Source organism: Podarcis bocagei (genome assembly GCF_964188305.1).
Source record: "Podarcis bocagei genome assembly, chromosome: 2".
Lineage (NCBI taxonomy): Eukaryota > Metazoa > Chordata > Lepidosauria > Squamata > Lacertidae > Podarcis > Podarcis bocagei.
The window spans coordinates 24,221,261-24,242,377 of NC_138126.1; the positions used below are offsets into that span (position 1 = coordinate 24,221,261).

A 21,117-nucleotide genomic window follows, 5' to 3' on the forward strand; every position below is an offset into this window, starting at 1 on the left:
CAAGCAAGCCCCGCAGTCAGGGATGGGTAGGATTCTGCCTGCAGGGCGAAGTCGCGATCGCTGCAGCCGCGCTGTACGAGGTGTTCCTCGGAAGGGCATATTCATACGTAGAAGCTGAACAAGCTATAGCTTAGGGCTCCACTCTCTTGGGGGACCCCCCAAAAAATTAAAGGATAAAAAACTGGGTGTACATTTCCAAAATATAAGATGAAAAATAAAATAAAACGTACATACAGCAACAGTGCTTTGTGTTGTGTAGGCTCCTAGGATGTAAGTCTTGGGCTCCGCCTGCTAACCTGATCCCTAAAATATCACTGGTTTGCTCATTTCTATATACAGTCATACCTCGGGATAAATATGCTTCAGGTTGAGCACTTTCGGGTTGCACTCCGTGGCGACCCGGAAGTAACGGAGGGTGTTACTTCTGGGTTTTGCCGCTCGCGCATGCGCAGGTGGTCAAAATTGACATCACGCGCATGCGCGGAAGCGGAGAAACACGACCCGTGCACGCACAGACGTGCTGTCACGTCTTACGTTCTGTTTGGGATGCGAATGGGGCTCCAGAACGGATCCCGTTCTCATCCCTACATTCTGCATGGACTGGTTGCATGGCAACATGTGTAAATGGCTTTAGATACCTATCAGGTCCATAAATTACCATATAGCATATATTCAACACAAAAAATAGCGACAATTTGTTGTTGACAAAGGGCAGCTGGACATATAAAGGGCCCCATTACCTTCAGTAGCTCAGGGCTTCATCAAACCTAAATCTGGCCCTGTTCACACCCACCACCAACCACAAAAAGCTATCGCTAGTCTAGGCTGTATCAACAGAAGCCTAGTGTCCAGACTGAGGAAAGTGATAATATTCTGCCTTGGTCAGAGCAGCCCTGGAATACTGAGCCCTCCAATTCTTGGGCTCCACAATTTAAGAAGGATGTCAACAAGCTGGAGTGTGCCCAGAGGAGGGCAACAAATAAGATCAAGGGTCTGGAAACCAAGCCTTGCGACGAATGGTTGAAGGAGCTGCGTATGTTTAGCTTGGAAAAGAGGAGACTGAGAGGAGATGCTATAGCCATTTTCAGATTTCTAAAGGGCTGTCACGTGGACGATGGAGCAAGCTTGTTTTCTGCTGCTCTGGGGGTTAGGACCCCGAACCAAATGGGGATAAGGGAGCAGCTGCCCACCTCCAAATCCAGTAAATCAATACAAAAACTGAGGTTCTGCGCCCACTAACATAAAGCCTGCCCTCCCCCATAAATTGCATGATGGCCCCATGAGGGTTGCTTTAGTTGAGATTCCTGCAATGCCAGATGACCCGCAGGGTCCCTTCGAACTCTGCAATTCTATTATTCTGTGTCATTTCCTACGTCGGAACTGAAGGCAAGTAAGTGAACTGAGTTGAGTGGTTTCACTTTCTTTTGCCACCAGGGGTCCCTGGTTACAAATGATTCTATGAATTAGCAGGTCCACCCACCCTCTTTTTTTGAGATCAGGTTTTACAGTTTCAAATGAAGCACAGGTAAATGCACCTGTATGGCTAATGCTCCAAAGTAGCTGCTGCTGCTGCATTTATTTGTGGAAGTGCAACGTCCGAGTCCACGTGTTAGATGACTGATGTTTGAGGGGAGTGTTTTTATACTCTGCTCCAATAAGGCCTCGCAATAGAGCGGACTTCTCATGTTGTCCACTGTAATGTTGAATATGTAAGTCCACCACCACAACCATGGGAAGCCTTAAGTTACAGGGAGCATGTTTTTATATTAATGGTGAAGGCATTATATAGGCACACATCATATAAGCACCTTAGATTACACTTTGGAGTGGTCCATTCAACATGAGCAGGAAGTCCTGGTTCAGAATGTGGTCCATTTACTTGCTCATTTCCCCCTCTATATTTTATGTTTAAATTGTGATGGAACCAGGCCTTTTTTTTCTTAGAAAAAGAGGTGTTGATGAACTTTTTTTTTAGGGGTAGCAACCAGCCAAAGTTATAAGCTTGCCATCAGGTATGTGTATATAGACGAATCCATTTTACAGCGTTCTCAAAATGTATGTGGTTCCGCATTTTCTTGCTTTTGGTTACACCAATAACAATAGACTCCATCTTTAAAGAAAACAACTATTAAGAGGTCTGCTGTTATGTACTGAGTTGAATAGGATCCAAACTGCAGCAGTCTGATTGGTCCTAGAACAATAGGATTCAGAATGCAGCAGTCTGATTGGTCCTAGAACAATGCAGCAGTATGATTGGTTGGCAGGAACCACCCAATCCTGCTCCAGATAGAAGTGAATCCACAACCTGATTGGCTTACAGTAGAATTCCGGAATTAGCCAATCATGTGCAGCCCATTGTGTAAATAATGTATATAAAGTAGATACTGTGAGGGGACTTTCATCCATTTCTCTTCACCACTATGAGCTGAATAAAGAGCATGAAATCACTTTGCGACTCTGAGTATCTTTCACTGGTGATGAGGATGGGATCCCGCTGAGCTGACTGCCACACACAGCACCGCAGCACCGCCACCTGCCGGCACCGCTGCCTCGCACCGTGTATCCAGGCTTCAGCTCTGGGACACAAGGAACTCAGAATGGCAGCCAACAGCAGCTTCTCGCCATTCAACCCAGCATCTGGAGACTGGGAAGCGTACGCCTCCCGTTTCACCTTCCTCCTAGAAGCCAAAGGGGTCACCGATGAAGAAGACGCCAAGAAGAGGGCGATATTCTTCAGCGTCTGCGGAGAGGAGACGTTTGAAGTCGCCCGGGCTCTCCTTGCGCCTGAAGACGTTGCTACTGTTCCATACAAAACAATAATGGAACAGCTGAAGGGGCACTTTTCGCCGCAGCTCTCAGTGGTGGCTCGTCGAAATGCCTTCTACGCAAAGCGGCAAGCCCCTGGGGAAACCATAACTGGGTTTGTGACCTCTCTCCGCCAAGCCGCCCGGTTCTGCAACTTCTCAGAGCTGGAGAACATGCTTCACGACCGCCTCGTCGGTGGCCTGAAGGATGAGAAGCTGGAACGACGCCTCTACGCTAAGAAGGACCTAACGTTCCAGGTCGCTCTGGCGGAGGCCCTGGCAACGGAAGCTGCTGAGAGGTCGACGCAAGAGGCACGGCCGAGCCTGCCATCCCAACCGAGGGTCCACCACGAAGACCTCACTGACGACTCAGGATCCAACAGGGAGGAGGTGCACCGAGTACAGCAGCGCACTCAAGCAGCGCACAGACCACAGCTGCCTCGACGAGAAGGAGGAAACTGCGCAAGCTGCGGGGAGAGTCACGAGAGGAGGACCTGCCGTTTCCGCAACGCAGAGTGCAGGCAGTGCAGAAAATCGGGACACATTGCCCGGGTGTGTCGGGCTCGGCCCACCCGACACCAGGCATCAGATGACCAATCCAAGAGCCCCAGGTCCCGGGGCCCAACACTCCAAGGCAACTCGACGGAGCTCACGGACTGCCGGGTATACCAGTTGCCCCACCCCAACGTAGAGAAAATTTATGTAGAGGTACAGATAGAGGGGGGCCCATGCCACATGGAGCTTGACACGGGTTCAACTCTATCCATAATCTCGTCAAGGACCTTAAGGAAACTGTGTCCTACTGGGGGTCCCAAACTCAGGCCGGCCCCATTCACCCTACGGGACTTCCAGAAACGTAAGGTCCTCACAGTGGGGGTGGGGACCTTCAGGGTGCAATACCGAGGGCGGACGCGGCAACTGGACTTGCTTGTGGTCAAGGGCCCCTACATTAGCTTACTGGGATTGGCATGGTTTGGACCACTGGGGCTAGCTGTCACCGGGGTGAACCACACTAGCTTACAAGTGGACGTGGACGCCATATGCAAGGAATTTCCAGGGGGTTTTGACGGGAAATTGGGACAGTATACGGGCCCCCCCATTGCACTACAGCTTGACCCCGCAGTACAACCGGTCAGGCTCAAGGCCCGCCGGGTCCCGTTCGCCTTGAAACCCCGTATAGACGAGGAATTGGACCGACTCATGGAGCAAGGAGTGCTGGAGCCGGTGCCTAATGCCCCCTGGGAAACCCCAATCGTCACACCCGTCCAGCCTAATGGTTTGGTCCGCATCTGCGCAGACTACAAATGTACCATAAACAAGGCCCTCACGGCCCACGCATACCCAGTGCCAGTGGTCAGCCATGTCCTTGCCACCCTGGCTGGGTCGAAAATTTTTGGCAAGCTGGACTTGGCCCAAGCATATCAACAGCTGCCAGTAGATGAGGCCACAGCAGAGGCACAGACGATTGTGACGCACAGAGGAGCGTTCAGGGTAAAGCGGCTGCAATTCGGGGTCAGCGTGGCACCAGGCATATTCCAGAATCTAATGGACTCTCTCCTTAAAGGGATTCCTGGCGTCACCCCCTTCTTCAATGATGTGTTGATTGCCGGGCCCACACCAGAGGAGTTTGAGGACCGCCTCCGCACCGTTCTGCACCGTTTCCAGACGGCGGGTCTCAAGGTGAAGTGGGAAAAATGTCTACTAGGAGTGCCTCAGGTGGACTTTCTGGGATTTATGGTGGATGCAGAAGGGGTCCACCCGACTGGGGACAAGGTATGGGCCATTTGTGATGCCCCAGCGCCCAAGAGCAAGACTGAACTTCAGGCCTTATTGGGACTATTGAACTTTTACCATTCCTTCCTTCCCCACAAAGCGGTGGTAGCGGAGCCCCTACACAGACTCCTGGACAAGCGGGCCCCTTGGGTGTGGGGCCAGCGCCAGGAGGCCGCATTCCAGGCAGTCAAGGACTTGCTTGTCTCAAACTCAGTCTTGGCACACTTCAATGAGAGGCTGCCAGTGGTGCTAGCATGCGACGCCTCACCCTATGGCATTGGCACTGTCCTGGGGCACCAACTCCCGGATGGAAGAGAGGTACCGGTGGCGTACTTTTCCCAGACACTCAACGCAACCGAGAGGAACTACTCACAAATCGACAAGGAGGGGCTGGCAATCGTGAAGGGAGTGAAAAAATTCCATGATTTCTTGTACAGGCGGCCCTTCACCGTGGTGACTGACCACAAGCCGTTGCTTGGCTTGTTTGCCCCCGAAAAGCAGACCCCCCAAGTGCTGTCTCCTCGCGTCCTCAGGTGGTCAATCTTCCTTGCCAGCTACCAGTATGCACTGATTCACCAACCTGGGAAGGCGATGGGCCATGCGGACGCCCTCAGCAGGCTACTACTACCGGAAACAGGCCCTGACCCAGCACCTGCACAAGAGGTTATGAGCCTGGAGCTGCTTCCCGACCGCCCCATTCAGGCACAAGAAGTTGCACACCATTCCAAGAAAGATAGGGTCATCTCCCGGGTCCTGGACTGGGTGTGGAGGGGATGGCCCAGCAGCAGCCCCGGGCCAGAATTCGCCGGCTACACAACCCACAAACATAAACTGTCGGCCCACAAGGGGTGCCTGTTATGGGGAAGCAGAGTCGTTGTTCCCCAGCCCCTCCGCAAAAGGGTCCTCACAGCCCTACACGAGACACATCCAGGGGTAGTAAGAATGAAGGCCCTTGCCAGGAGTTATGTGTGGTGGCCGGGGATCAATGGAGAGATAGAGGCCTGGGTCAAACACTGACAGGCCTGCCAAGAATCCCGCCCAGATCCCCCAAGGGCCCCAGTCCAGTCCTGGGAGTCCGCCCGAGCACCATGGTCACGCCTGCATGTGGATTTCGCTGGCCCCTTTCAGGGGAAAACATTCTTCATAGTGGTGGACTCCTACACCAAATGGCTGGAAGTCACACTGGTACCGTCCACTTCCACGTCCACAGCCATCCGGGTACTACGCAGGCTGTTTGCAACCCACGGGCTCCCTGACACTCTCGTCTCAGACAACGGGACTGCATTTACGTCAGGAGAATTCCAAACCTTCACAGCGCAGAACGCCATCCGCCACATCCGTTCGGCGCCTTTCCACCCTGCCGCCAATGGCCAAGCAGAACGCATGGTGCGGACCACCAAGGACACCCTTCGCCGCATGACGCAAGGGGACTGGGAGTACCGCCTTGCCACATTCCTTCTAGCACAGCACAGCACCCCCAGCTCAACGACTGGCCGGAGCCCCACTGAACTACTAATGGGTTGGCGCCTTGCAATCAGATTGGACCGCCTTCACCCTATAGAGCTCAGGATGAGGTAGTGGTGGGGGAAGGCAGGAACCCCTGGACCTTCGAGGCCCAGTACCCAGTGTACGCAAAGAATTTTGGGGCAGGCCCAGCATGGGTACCCGCCACAGTCACCAGGGTCACTGGCCCAGTGTCGTACAAGGTGCTAACGGATGGGGGGCAATGCTGGCACTGCCACTGCAACCAGATACGGTGACGATTCCCGGGAGAAACCCAGGAGGAGCACAGGTCAGAGGAGTCCCAAGGGAACAGCGGGGCAGTGAGGCCCATAGAGCAGGAGGGTCCAGCAGGAGAGGCAGAATCAGTAAATACAGAGAGGACCCGTGAGGCCGAAAGGACACCGGAACCAGAACCACGACTGAGCGAGCCGGTTGCACCAGACCAAACAGCCCCATCACAGCCAGCATCCTTGGAACACGAGCCAGAACCTGGAGCCCGGACCAGGGAACACCCCAGGCCGCAACGCACACGTAGGCCACTGGCATACCTTGAGGACTATGAATGCGACCTCCCGGGCAGGACTGGAACTTAGAGGGGAGGGGTGTTATGTACTGAGTTGAATAGGATCCAAACTGCAGCAGTCTGATTGGTCCTAGAACAATAGGATTCAGAATGCAGCAGTCTGATTGGTCCTAGAACAATGCAGCAGTATGATTGGTTGGCAGGAACCACCCAATCCTGCTCCAGATAGAAGTGAATCCACAACCAGATTGGCTGACAGTAGAATTCCGGAATTAGCCAATCATGTGCAGCCCATTGTGTAAATAATGTATATAAAGTAGATACTGTGAGGGGACTTTCATCCATTCCTCCTCACCACTATGAGCTGAATAAAGAGCATGAAATCACTTTGCGACTCTGAGTATCTTTCATCTGCCTTCCCTTACTTTAATTATAGGGTTATTGTTCGGACCACTTCCCCATGCCCTTAGTCTCGTAATATCAGATACTCCAGTATCCGACTGCTAGTATTTCCCCCGGTTATACCTGGTTAACATACAAGCTGTGGTTAACGATGGGTTACCGTTTCCCTCTCTTCCAGTAAGCGTAGATCTTTTTACATAGTTGAATTTTCTCCTCTCCTAGCTAGTGACTTTCCACTTTGTAGTCCAGCAGGGCCCAGAAGGAGTGGCTGCCATTTTTTGATATCATCACTGTCACCCTGGGGCCACACGAGGTGCTGCAGGTTCCCTCCCAGAAACCGTCTTCGCTAAGAGTCAGTCGGCGAGAATTTCCGCATTCGACAGACACCTCATCTACGCCAGGCAGTTTGAGCTTAAATGTCACATCGCGGTTGGCCGGCAAGACCCCGGCAACTGGTGCCACCAGCTCAAAGGCATCCTCCCAGTTGGTATAACTCTGTGGAAAAACCGGCCACAACACACTCTTGTTTGGGCAGGAGAGGAGGTAGCTGAGGGCGCAGTGACTGTTGCCCGGATCGGATGCTTTCTTTGCCCAGATGTGAAGAGCAAAGGTCCCTGCGTGAGGGAGCTGTATCTTCAACTCAACATGGGCATCTTGGCGAGTGGTCCAGATGTGACGCCTCCGCAAGTCCTCCGACGTGCTGCTGGCCTCAGAGTCCAGGGTGGCAAAGAGATCCAGGTCTCTACTTCGAGTGAAGGTGACAACGCAGCGTCCGTCATCAGTGTGGACAATCGGACTGGCAGGCGAGGCTCCCAGGATACCCTTCTCCTCCGACTGCCAGCTGGGCCCCACAGGCTGGATGAGCAGCTTGGGCAAGCAGAAGCTCTTGTCCACAGATGGGCACACCAGGGAGTATTCCACCACGTGGCTGTAGTTCTCCTCCTTGCTCCTGGAAGGTTTGGCGAAGATGTCCAAACTATGAGTCCCCACCTCCTGAGGATACACTTCCAGGGTCATCCCGTTCCTCTGCAGGTTCATAAAGCAGTGTTCGTTTGCCCCGTTGAGCTTGCAGAGGAAGAGCGTCGGAGAATGACTCTCAATGAAAACAGTTGCCTTGCCGTTTTCTGTGAAAGAAAAGCAAAGGTTTTTTGATGTCGACATGTTTTTGTATGCAACAGGAATTGATTAAAAAAGTTGGAAGGGGCAAAAAGTAATGGTTTTTCTGTACTTGTTAATACAGTGGTACCTCAGGTTAAGTACTTAATTCGTTCCGGAGGTCCGTACTTAACCTGAAACTGTTCTTAACCTGAAGCACCACTTTAGCTAATGGGGCCTCCTGCTGCCACCGCGCCGCCAGAGCATGATTTCTGTTCTCATCCTGAAGCAAAGTTCTTAACCTGAAGCACTATTTCTGGGTTAGCGGAGTCTGTAATCTGAAGCATATGTAACCTGAAGCGTATGTAAACTGAGGTACCACTGTATTTCTATTTTAAATCCCCATGAATGGGTTTTCCCCTATGGATTTTCTGCCACCTTGCTGTGAGAAATAGGGTTACACCCATATATGAGTAGACCCATTGAAATTAAAGGTAAAGGGACCCCTGACCATTAGGTCCAGTCGTGACCGACTCTGGGGTTGCGGCGCTCATGTCACTTTATTGGCCGAGGGAGCCAACGTACAGCTTCCGGGTCATGTGGCCAGCATGACTAAGCCCCTTCTGGCGAACAAGAGCAGCGCATGGAAACGCCGTTTACCTTCCCGCCGGAGCGGTACCTATTTATCTACTTGCACTTTAACGTGCTTTCGAACTGCTAGGTTGGCAGGAGCAGGGACTGAGCAACGGGAGCTCACCCCGTCGCGGGGATTCGAACCATCGACCTTCTGATCGGCAAGTGCTAGGCGAATAACCCACAGTGCCACCCTTGCCCCTTGTAGATGGGAAACAGGCAATCTGTTCTTCCCTCAATGACCCGTCCTTGAGCAACTAACCACCTGTAGGTTGTTTCTCCCCTCAGGCTTTACTTTATCTTGATTGTTATTTTTAATTAACCTGACAACTCCATGAAGGCCACAGAATGGCCTTGTTTGCCAGGAGTAATATAATGAACAGGGATAATCAAAACAGACCAAGGACAATTCAGCTGCCTCATAATCATCTGTACCTAACAATTCCGAGAAAGATAACAGATTTCCTGAGCCTCCTTCACATCTTGGAAGACCCACTGAGTTCTGTGTCTGCTTGATTAGGGGTGAGGAACCTGTGTGGCCTTCTTGCTGTTGTGGGACTCCAACTAGCACGACCAATTGTCAGTGATGATGGGGGTTGTAGTCTAGCAACCTCAGGTTCCCCATCCCTGCCTTAGCATCTTAAAAGGACATGAGACTCATTGTCAGCGTAACTGTGACTGCCAAAAGCAACAAGACAGATGCTTCTGATTGACTTTACCTGTTTCGATGACTGACGTTGCCGTGGATGTGCCTGTCAGTCCTACTGAATAAAAGGCAGACTTATACCATACGTTTCGTTCAAACTGCTGCAGTGATAATGTCCGTTTCAGAAGCTGCCAGCTGTGGTCTTCTGGGAAGTGATCGTTAATAAACAGAGCAGGATGGGTAAGGAAGTAAAACTCATTGTACCTGCAGAAGGAGGAAGCGCAATTGTGCAGTCTTTCGTGAAATCTCAGCACCAGGGTCAAACAGAGAAAGCTATCTAAAAATGATTGTGGAATACTTCTAGGCCTTGTTCAGATATGAAGTGAAACCATAGCTTAGCATGTTGGGAATGAAACATAGCAAGCCTCATTCCAACTCCCTCCCCCACAACCACACAGGTGAACAGTTTGGAAACCAGATCCTTGAATAGACACAGCCTGTTTTCTCACCCAAATCTGTGCCAGTGTGGCATAGTGGTTAAGAGCGGTGGACTCGTAATGTGGGGAACCGAGTTTGCGTCTCCGCTCCTCCACATGCAGCTGCTGGGCGACCTTGGGCCAGTCACACTTCTCTGAAGTCTCTCAGCCCCACTCACCTCACAGAATGTTTGTTGCGGGGGAGGAAGGGAAAGGAGATTGTTAGCCGCTTTGAGACTCCTTCGGGTAGTGATAAAGCGGGATATCAAATCCAAACTCTTCTTCTTCTTCCTCTTCTTAATGACAACAATGCTTTATTTGACAAGCATGTCCATAGTTAACACTAGCCACTGTTTAGGAACTGAATGATCTACTCATCCAGCCTTCCCCAGTCTGATTCCCTCCACGTTTGACTGAACTCTATGACCCATCAACCACAGCCAATGTGGCCCAATGTCAGGGACCGTGCTGCGGAGGGCTGCACTGAGAGGAATGGGGACAGCCTCCCCCGCCCAGTGGCGTAGCTTGGGGGTGCAGGGGGGGTTGGCCGCACCGGGCGCAACATCTGGGGGGGCCGCGCTCGCACTCGCAGCTCTCTGCCCCATGGGTTAGGGGGCGCAAATTACTTGCCTTGCCCCGGGTGCTGACAACCCACGCTACGCCACTGCCCCCGCCCCCTGCTCCTGCTCAGGATCCTGAATCTTCCCAGGAGCAGTGGAGCAGTATAGATTTGGAACAGTGGTTTGCAGAGGGACATAGTTCAGAAGACCAAAGTTGGGAAGAACTGGGTGGTGAACAGCTGGGAGAGAGAGAGTGAACAGACTCCATTTCGCGGGAAAGCATCCATCCACTCAGCCCAAGGTCAAGGGGAGCAGATAAGGTTGCTGCACGGAAAGCACAGTAGTTGCGAGATCAGGTTGCAAGATGCAGAAGTGAAGTGGGCGACTAGGGAGGAAGTGGGTGGAACCCTTAATTGGGAGCACCTTCGTTCCTAGAAATTGATTCTTTGTTCTCTGGCTATGGTCATTAAAAATCCGGTAAGGGACTCCTTTCGCTTTGTTTTGCTTATCTGCTGCCAAAGGGCGGGAGGGTGGGAGGAAGCTGAGTCCCTGAAGCCTGAGACCCAATAGTTAGTGACAATGGGAGTGGTAGTCTAAAACCGTTGGAGGGCACCTGGTAGAGAAAGGCTGCTGTGTTGCAATGACCCAGCCTCCAGGATCCCCAAATCCTACACATGTAGGATAAGCATAATACCCTAGAACAGCCTTCCTCAACCTATGGGTCCCCAGATGATGTTGAACTACAACTCCCATCACCCCTAGCTAGCAAGGCCAGAGCTCAGGGATGATGGGAGTTGTAGTCCAACAACATCTGGGGACCCACAGGTTGAGAAAGGCTGATCTAGAACCTATTAATTGTCCCACCACTACCACAACACTCCATGCTGATGCCCTGTGGCTATCAAATCACCCATTCTGACTTGTGGTCCAAGCGAACCAAACAAAAATCTGAAAACAAAGGAAGTTCACTATACCCTTGTTGTGTCCCACACTCTGAGTAGGCTTTCTGTTGCCTAACAACATACCTGAAAGTGAACTTGCTACAAGAGTCATCCACACAGCCGCTGCCCCATGTGTTGTCTAAAAGATGCCACCTTCCTTCAAGATAAACAGCATTCCAGACATGATTAGTCTTCCCCTCAAATACTTTTCCTGGTTTGTATTGGAACCCTTTGGCAAAGCCGGACAGCTGCTTGCATTGTATCCCTGCAAGACTGAGGGGGAAAGAAAGGGATTCAAGAACAGCATTGTGAACAAGGCACTGTGGTTGCAATCAATGCTTTTTTGGATTAGAATGGGCATCCTTCATTTTGCTCTGTTTTCAGGGAGAAGCCAAACCACAGCTGGCATTTTAGGCTTTTTCCTATATTGTCCAATCTTGCCCCTTAAGGATGTGCAATTTTGCCCCTTAAGGATGGGATTTTGAGGGAGGAAACAGAAGTATGCTAAATGCCACCTAGGACTGCTACTTTACTCTGAATAAATGTCAGGCTCAGTAGTGCTAAAAGTCCAATTGTGGCAGCAGCCTGCCTCATTTAACTACATATTGCAGGTTTCAAGAACTTTTGGTCCTCCTGATGTTGCTGACCTACAGCTTCCATCATTCCTGGATGTTGGTCAAGCTTGCTAAGGCTGATGAGAGATGTAGTTGAACAACATCTGGAAGGCCCAAGATCCCCCAGTTTTGCATTGTGTTGCATGTTGCACTGGTACAAAAACTGTTGTTAAAGCCAATTATTTTGGGGGACAGGAGGCGGGCAGGTGTGGGGGATTCCTTGGTCCTGAATGGGGTAACTGTGCCCCTGAAGGACCAGGTGCTCAGCCTGGAAGTCATTTTGGACTCACAGCTGTCCATGGAGGCACAGGTCAATTCTGTGTCCAGGGCAGCTGTTTATCAGCTCCATCTGGTACGCAGGCTAAGACCCTACCTGCCCACAGACTGTCTCGCCAGAGTGGTGCATGCTCTAGTTATCTCCCGCTTGGACTACTGCAATGCACTCTACGTGGGGCTACCTTTGAAGGTGACTCGGAAACTACAAATAATCCAGAATGCGGGAGCTAGACTGGTGACTGGGAGCAGCCGCCAAGACCACATAACACCGGTTTTGAAAGTCCTACACTGGCTCCCAGTACGTTTCCGAGCACAATTCAAAGTGTTCGTGCTGACCTTTAAAGCCCTAAATGGCCTCGGTCCAGTATACTTGAAGGAGCATGTCCACCCCCATCATTCTACCTGGACACTGAGGTCCAGTGCCGAGGGCCTTCTGGCGGTTCCCTCACTGCAAGTTACAGGGAACCAGGCAGAGGGCCTTCTTGGTAGTGGCACCTGCCCTGTGGAACACCCTCCCATCAGATGTCAAAGAGAACAACAACTACCAGACTTTTAGAAGACATCTGAAGGCAGCCCTGTTCAGGGAAGCTTTTAATGTTTAATAGACTATTGTATTTTAATATTGTGTTGGAAGCTGCCCAGAGTGGCTGGGGAAACCAAGCCAGATGGGCGGGGTATAAATATTGATGGGCGGGGTTTATTATTATTATTATTATTATTATTATTATTATTATTATTAATCGGACAGCCTGAGAATCTCAGCTTGCATGTTGAAGAGAGAGAGAGAATGGAATCTAGCACAAGCTTTCAAGGCAGCACAGAAGGGCTTTAAAAGGTACAAGAAGTTTTTGTTGAAGGAAGCATGGTGGGGAGGGGCCAAGCAGGATTTCCAGTGACTGTAGCGGGACTCAAGTTTGTCTCCATAATGATATGTTGAAAGTCGCCTGTATAGAGCAGGTGTGGGGGACGTGTGGCTCTCCAGCACTCTGGGGCCCAATAGGAATTACCTGCACATTTCTTCAAAGAGGCCAGCATATCCCCCACAAGCGCTTTTTCCCGACTGAAGAGCATCAGTTGCCTCAGAAGGCACCTTGTTATGGTATCCTTCCACATCGTATTCTGGAGGAATAAAGACATTTATGGACAGTCACCTCAAAGTCTGCAATGCACAACCAATAAAGGACTGCAGCAACCTCACCTACACCAGAAACTTTTAGCAGAAGATACGAGCAACTAATCAGTTCAATTAGGGGTATCTGCGGGTGGTGCTGTGGGTTAAACCACAGAGCCTAGGGCTTGCCGATCAGAAGGTCGGCAGTTCAAATCCCCGTGACGGGGTGAGCTCCAGTTGCTCGATCCCAGCTCCTGCCAACCTAGCACTTCGAAAGCACGTCAAAGTGCAAGTAGTTAAATAGGTACCGCTCTGGCGGGAAGGTAAACGCCGGCTCCCTCAGCCAATACAGTGGTACCTCGGGTTACATACGCTTCAGGTTACAGACTCTGCTAACCCAGAAATATTACCTCAGGTTAAGAACTTTGCTTCAGGATGAGAACAGAACTCGTGCTCCCGTGGCGCAGTGGCAGCAGGAGGCCCCATTAGCTAAAGTGGTGTTTCAGGTTAAGAACAGTTTCAGATTATGAACAGACCTCCGAAACGAATTAAGTACTTAACCTGCGGTACCACTGTAAAGCGAGTTGAGCGCTGCAACCCTAGAGTCGGCCACGACTGGACCTAATGGCCAGGGGTCCCTTTACCTTTACTATTTCGTTCACAAAACAACAGTTAATCACCTTCAAAGGCTCTGCTTTAATCCGATGCTATATAAAGGAGCTTTCCTATAACACCACTAGAAGAGTTGTTCTGTTGTCTGGAGGGATCGCCTACCTATATGATGGCACGTCCACATCCAAATGGCTCGGACTTTCTCCAGGTCACTGTGGGCTTTTTGGAGCAAGACATTCACCAGTTTTTTCACGTTGTTCTTGACATTCACCTGTTTCAGGAAAGGTAAATACTGTAGAAGATAACATGGAGGAGCAGTACCCAGTTCCTTTCTGCTGTCTAAAGAAAACTTAGGGTGCCTGCCATCCTACATGCACTAAAAAGAGTCTTGCAGAACTCAATGGAGCTTACTTCTGCGTAAAACTGCTCAGGAATACACAGTTAGCTGAGTAAGTGTATGCATCCTAGTTGATCAATCTATCAAATTTTATCCCCGAGTAAAATTGTTCTGAAGGATGAAGCATGCTTAGCCTTTCTTTTTTCTTTACACAGGCATGCTATTTCCACAATCTTCAGTGGTGAGCCAAATCCCCTTTGTGTAAGGCTTGGGGTGGGTTTTGAATCATAATGTTTCCCACTGTGAACTTCCATGTGGACAGAAGAAGTTGCTTCGTATAAGGAAAGGACACTTAAAGGTACTGTCATAGAATCATAGAATTGTAGAGTTGGAATGGATCCTTAGGGTCCAATTCCAAATCCACATTTTTTTAAAAAAAAAACACCTCTCAGCATCCTAGAAGATTCTTTACAGGACTATTATTCCATGTGGATCATATCGCCGTAAGAGACAGTATACCGTTGATGCATGGTCATCTAGTTCCTTAAACTGCGTCAAGTCCATTGGTATTGACTTCAGGCTGGATTTATCCCATGGGTAATCTGGGAACAAACATGGAAAAGTCATTCTAGAACCAGCGCAAGTTCAGTAGAATAAGGCAAGAAGAGAAATGGAGGAGGACCTACAATGGGACTGAAATGGCCGAACTGCAGCAAATTTAAAAGGCCACAGATATCGGGCATTTTCTACTCCCCAAGTAAAACCCAGAGTGGAGGTTTTTACACATTTACCAGTGTTTCTCTGCTAACATGGCCATAGAGAAAGAGAACCAGTGAGACAGCGCTGGAGCAGATTTTGATCTGCCTTCACACAAGACAATTTTAGACGATTCTATTTCTTGGACCGTAGTTGACAAATATGGTGAACGGAATAGCAAGCTTTGCACTGTGGCGATCACACAGGGCCCCCGGACGTTTCACCGTCCATTGATCCCTGTGCCACCACTTTATTTCTCGCTGCCACCACCCAGGCCCTACCTGGTACAATACTGAGTCCAGTCAGGGTTAAATTGGAACATAAACTTCTGTTTATTTATTGCAGTTTAACAAGAGTGTGGTTTCATAAACGGTATCGGTCAATTACAATCATGGGCTGCCTACCCAGACCTATAACTTCCTCTACCTGCCCTCCCTCACTAAACCACCTCTCAGATATTTACTTGTCTTCCTAGCCCTTAACTCAGCTTATTTCGCTACCCTAACTCAACCTACCCACAGACTCTATCCCAATTCACTCCCACTCCAACCAACCACCCAACTCCCAACGAACTCCCTTCACCCCTTCCAGAGCTTGTTTTATAGTCCCTCTGACTCCACCCCCCTGGGTTCTGATTGGGTAACTTGTTTAACTATTTCACCTCCAGCACTCTCATATGTTAACTTCACATGCACCTCCCACTGGAACAATTGGTACCTCCTTAGGGAAGTCCTCTTTACACTGAAGCCTCTGGTTTTGCACACGGGCTGGTTCAGATGATGGACAAGTGTACCGGCTGACCCACCCACACGCCACACTCTTTCTTTCTTTCTTTCTTTCTTTCTTTCTTTCTTTCTTTCTTTCTTTTTACATACCCCGCCCATCTCATTCCATTTACAGAAGCTAAACACAGGTGATGGGACACCACACCTGAGGAGAGCAGGCTGTGAGATGTTACATCACTGTAGCAGTCAAGTACAACATTTCCTGTTTGCCCAGAGTGGACACACAGGGGAATGTTGCTCCAGCCAGGAGGACTTCCTGTCACACCTGGTCTGGAGCATCCTCCCCCTGCGTGTGACCAGGTAGATGGGCTTTACCCTGGCAGACCCTTTAAAGGGGCTAGTCATGCAGCCATCTTCTCCTGACTCTCTTGTTGCTCTCTTTTTGCCATTTCTTCTCTTGATGCTGTTCTCTTGGTCCTTTTGCTGTCTGCTGGCTCTCAGTCAGCAGCACATGGGCTCAATCCCCATATGGGATGAACTCACACTCTCTTCTGTAACTACAAGCTAAAGCCTGCCTTCAGGATCATACTGTGAACTGAATGTAAGTAAACTTCTTATCATTACTTTTAAAGAAGACTGTTGTGTCCTTATTGTTTTAAGAGGGAATAAAGGGCAATTCACCAGGAATAACCTGATCTGGACAAGCCAGACTGGATTGCTTAACTCAAGAAATTTGAACGAATCTACCAACTAGCTTCCTGAAATACACAGAGGAATGTACTCTGTGACCAGCTCACTAGCGTGAGGAAGGACAATATTTACCGTACTTTTCCTTGTATAAGACTGTTTTTTTCTTTAAAAACCATGCTAAAAATTGGGGGCCATCTTACACTTAGGTAATGCATAGGGTGGATGTTTGATTGGTTGCTGCTGCAGCTGTCAGCGGCTATTGTGCGTGTTATTGGTTGCTGCATCAATGGGTAGTGTTGATTGGCCGACGCTCTGGCAGTTAGGCGGGCAATTGGTAGCTTCTGCCGGTGATGGGACAGACGGGAGGCGGATTTTGCAATGCGTGCGTGTGAGCGATTTTTGACAACCCCCCCCCAATAAAAGCTCAACAACTCTGTGCCATCTCCCCCCATTTTCTTAAATTAGAGTCCCCCAAAATAGGGGGCGTCTAATACATGGGGATGCAGGTGGCGCTGTGGGTTAAACCACAGAGCCCAGGACTTGCCGATCAGAAGGTCGGTGGTTCAAATCCCCGCGATGGGGTGAGCTCCCGTTGCTCAGCCCTGCTCCTGCCAACCTAGCAGTTCAAAAGCATGTCAAAGTGCAAGTAGATAAATAGGTAGGGAAGGTAGACAGCATTTCTGTGCGCTGCTCTGGTTCACCAGAAGCGGCTCAGTCATGCTGGTCACATGACCCGGAAGCTGTACGCCGGCTCCCTCGGCCAATAAAGCGAGATGAGCACCGCAACCCCAGAGTCGGTCACAACTGGACCTAATGATCAGGCATCCCTTTACCTTTAATACATGGGGGCTTCTTATAGACAGAAAAGTACGGTAATCAATATATCCTCTCCTACCATCGACAACATTCCCACACAGGCCAATGGAGAAGGTGCAAAGCAGGCTGCACAGCATGCAGAGATCTGCCCTCTGATCCGCCACTGCCTGTTCCCCCTTCTCCTGATGAGCATCTGGTGCCAGACATGCCCCCCTCCCACTCTGCCTAAATATAGGGCCAGTCCTGGAGGCAAGGGTGCAGTGCAGCTAATATTTACCATGCAAGCCATGTTCCCAGAATATCTCATGACGTGTGTATGGTGGATGCACACATGGGCACATGCTTTCTCTACTATGACACACAGGAGGTGTGGGGATGTTTGGCCCTCCAGATGCTGCTGAACTACAACTCCCATCATCCTTTGCCACTGGCCATGCTTCCAGGGCCAGATGGGAGTTGTCATCCAACAACATCTGGAGGGCGAAAGGTTCCCTATGGTTGAGATACAGGTCCGTAGTCATATATAACAAATAATTTGCATTTACCATACAGATCTTGTCTCTGAGACAGCGTTGATCCTTGTTCTCCGTCATCCTGATAACCTATGAAATTGGTATTGTTGGGGTGAGACAATACAGTCATACCTCATGTTACATTTGCTTCATGTTACGTTCTTTCAGGTTACGTCCCGCGGCAACCCGGAAATACCAGAAAGGGTTACTTCCAGCTTTCGCTGCTCCCACATGTGCAGAAGCGCTAAATCGTGCTTTGCGCATGCGCACAAGCGCCAAATCGCACTGCGCACCTGCACAGATACGGCGCTTCAGGTTGCGCTCTTTTCATGTTGCGGACGGGCCTCTGGAACGGATCCTGTTCACAACCAGAGGTACCACTGTATCGTTATGAGTTGGGGGGAGCTAGATCCCCCAAAATGTGTTATGCTTTATTCAAAGTTAGAATTAATCAAGGCTTGATTAAACTTTGCCAAACATGGAACCCACCTGGATTTAGTTAGGCTAGTAAGCCAAGCCACCTCTGAGCAGAGCTTGCTGGAAGGGCCATTAGCAGGGGACAAAGGCCAGCGATGGCCCAACTAGGAAACCATTATAGGGCAAGAGTGGCAGGCCAAGGGGACTGAGTGTTTGTGGGCAGAGGCAAAGGCAAGGTTTAGGGTTACAGCTTTGAATGTCCTAGGCTGGGAGGAGGTTCACAGAGAGAAGCAGAATGAGGGGCAGAAGTCCAAGTGAGCTGGGGACGACAGGCTGAAACAAAGAGAGGCAGAGGAGGGATTTTTGCTGCCCTTTGAATCCAATCCTGATAGGATGTGAATGCTCCATAATCCCTCCATTTAGGTGCAATTTGTACAGTGGTGCCTTGCAAGACGAAAAGAATCCGTTCTGTGATTCTCTTCGTCTAGTGTTTTTTTCGTCTTGCGAAGCAAGCCCATTGACGGATTAGCGGACTAGCGCTATTAGCGGCTTTTAGCGGCTTATCGGCTTATCGGATCAGCTGATAAGCGGCTTAGCGGCTTAGAAAAAGGGGGGGGAACCTGCAGGAACTCGCAAGACATTGTCATCTTGTGAAGCAAGCCCATAGGAGATTCGTTTTGCGAAGCACCTCCAAAACGGAAAACTCTTTCGTCTAGCGAGTTTTCTGTCTTGCAAGGCGTTCGTCTTGCGGGGCACCACTGTATATAGGTGCAAATAAACCATATATCATAAAGACACCAGTCTTTGTTGGGGCTCATTGTCCCCAAAGAAAACACAGACCCGGGTGACCATGCCTGCAACCCCTAAAATATTGCACCACTCATGGAGATTGGGGTGGCAGGTGTCAATATGTACATTAAAAACATATATTGCAACTCCCATCATCTCTGACCATGGGCCATGCTTGCTGGGGCTGCTGGAAATTCAACAACTAAACTGAAAGCACCACTTTCTCTCATCCTGGTGCTGGTCTTTAGACTGCTGGTCTTCTCTTTTTTTTAAAAAAAATATATTTTTATTAAGATTTTCTTGGTTTACAAAAGTATGTGCATTGTCGCTTTTTTCAGGTTGTAAATTCTTTTCTACAGATTACATTTGATATAAGACATTAGTGTTGTATTCAGTATAAGGTCGGGGAAGAAGTGGGGGCAGAGGAGAGGTGGTGTGATGAAGATTGTCCGTCTTTTATGGCTCCTTATAATAATAATAATAATGATTTAATATTTATACCCCGCCCGTCTGGCTGGGTTTCCCCACCACTCTGGGCAGCTCTCAACAGAATATTAAACATCAAACATTAAAACATCCCCAAACTTTAGATATAAAAAGAGAAATTGGGGCAGTTGCGGGGGAGATCAGCGGACTGAGCATCATCATGTCGTAGACTGAGTCTCCATCCCAGTACAATGGTACCTCGGGTTACAGCCGCTTCAGGTTACAGCCACTTCAGGTTACAGACTCCAGAAGTAGTAATTCAGGTTAAGAACTTTACCTCAGGATGAGAAAAGAAATTGTGTGGCGGCGGCAGCGGGAGGCCCCATTAGCTAAAGTGGTACCTCAGGTTAAGAACAGTTTCAGGTTAAGAACGGACCTCCAGAACGAATTAAGTTCTTAACCTAAGGTACCACTGTATAAGGCAGCCTCCTATGCTGTTCTCGTTTGCCCGCAACGCTTTAGTCCAAAATTGTGCCTTGGGCTCATCTACAACCGCTGTGCCTATCCCAAATGTATGGCCATACGGAGGAGGCCTTACCTTCATTGTCCTGCCTCATCCGGTGGGGAAATATCTGGAGTCCTGCAGCGCCAGGAACATACACACACAGAGAACGAGTTACTGAAGAATCCATAGGAACACAAAGTCATAGGACCAGAGGGTGGGGGGTAGCCTGGATGTCATATTCGGGTCCTTTCCATGCCTGTGGTTTTATATCTCTAAGGTGACATTCTAAAGAAAGGGAGGCAGCTAGCAAGTCTCTTGGTCAAGCTCATGGCTGTGAAGCATTTCTGAGCAGGTCTAAAAAGCACAGGTGACTACTTGCTGCAGATGCTCAGAGGACCAGCCTTCCCTCCCCCTCCCCTGGCTGGAGGTGATGTCATCAGTGAGTGTAAGAGAACAATAGACTTGGGGCAGTCTCATCTAGAGCAGGGAAAACACAGAGGCCCTCTGGGACAGTTCCAAAGCTGTAGCTTTGGGGATCCCCCTTGAAACCCAATGGGAGAACAAGACTTGATGGAGTGTTAATGAGGTGAGCTCTTCCATCTTATACTCAATCTACATATATGTAACTAAAACCATGGGGCAGTATCTCAAGGTGGGGGACAGGTCATGTTCCTTCTGGGGCTCTTCCTGCCTACGTGTAGACCCTTATGTTTGTCCCTACTAAAATTCACCTTGTTATTTTGGGCCCAGGTCTCCAATCTATTAAGGTCATCTTGAATCCTCATTCTGTCTTCTGCGGCATTGGCTACCCATCCCAGTTTGGTGTCATCGGCTGATCTGATAAGCACCCCCTCAATAAAAGCTGCCGTTAATAAATTTGTTGCTATTTCCTTCCCTTCAAGTAAGGCTATAACTTGTTTATGTGGCCAAACTTATTTATTATTTATTTAGAGCATTTCTTTCTTATTTATGGTATTTATTTATACCCTGGCCTTTTTCCCTGACTGGACTCAAGCCACTTGTACCCTGCTCTTCAATAAAAAAAGGCTCCCAGAACAGATTGTTGTTGTTGTTGTTTAATCATTTAGTCATGTCCGATTCTTCGTGACCCCATGGACCAGAGCACGCCAGGCACTCCTGTCTTCCACTGCCTCCTGCAGTTTGGTCAAATTCAT

At 49.6% G+C, this 21,117-nt stretch overlaps 1 protein-coding gene and 1 long non-coding RNA gene across 2 annotated transcripts; one reads left to right on the forward strand and one right to left on the reverse strand.

Moving 5' to 3' along the window:
- Positions 1–7,008: 7,008 nt before the first annotated feature.
- On the reverse strand, positions 7,009–20,321 carry LOC308580653 (kyphoscoliosis peptidase-like). The gene is made up of 8 exons (XM_081182617.1): positions 20,036–20,321; positions 17,839–17,895; positions 14,826–14,908; positions 14,132–14,240; positions 13,254–13,365; positions 11,441–11,629; positions 9,453–9,643; positions 7,009–8,129 (listed from the first exon to the last, which is right to left on the reverse strand). Exons 1-8 carry the CDS (start codon positions 20,127–20,129, stop codon positions 7,228–7,230), a joined length of 1,737 nt encoding a protein of 578 aa, XP_081038743.1. The 5' UTR covers positions 20,130–20,321; the 3' UTR covers positions 7,009–7,227.
- Positions 20,322–20,397: 76 nt separating this feature from the next.
- Positions 20,398–20,843, forward strand: LOC308581324. Its single transcript, XR_014004970.1, has 2 exons — positions 20,398–20,528; positions 20,693–20,843. It is a non-coding gene; the product is annotated as an uncharacterized lncRNA (long non-coding RNA).
- Positions 20,844–21,117: the final 274 nt, after the last annotated feature.

Excerpts from the sequence above, each read along its gene's own strand:
- LOC308580653 (XM_081182617.1), bottom strand. The coding sequence starts at position 20,129 with ATGGATTCTTCAGTAACTCGTTCTCTGTGTGTGTATGTTCCTGGCGCT. Across the intron at positions 14,909-17,838 it reads TCAGAGACAAGATCTGTATG|ATTACCCATGGGATAAATCC; the intron begins GTAAATGCAAAT and ends GTTTGTTCCCAG. Across the intron at positions 13,366-14,131 it reads GTGGACGTGCCATCATATAG|AATACGATGTGGAAGGATAC; the intron begins GTAGGCGATCCC and ends TTATTCCTCCAG.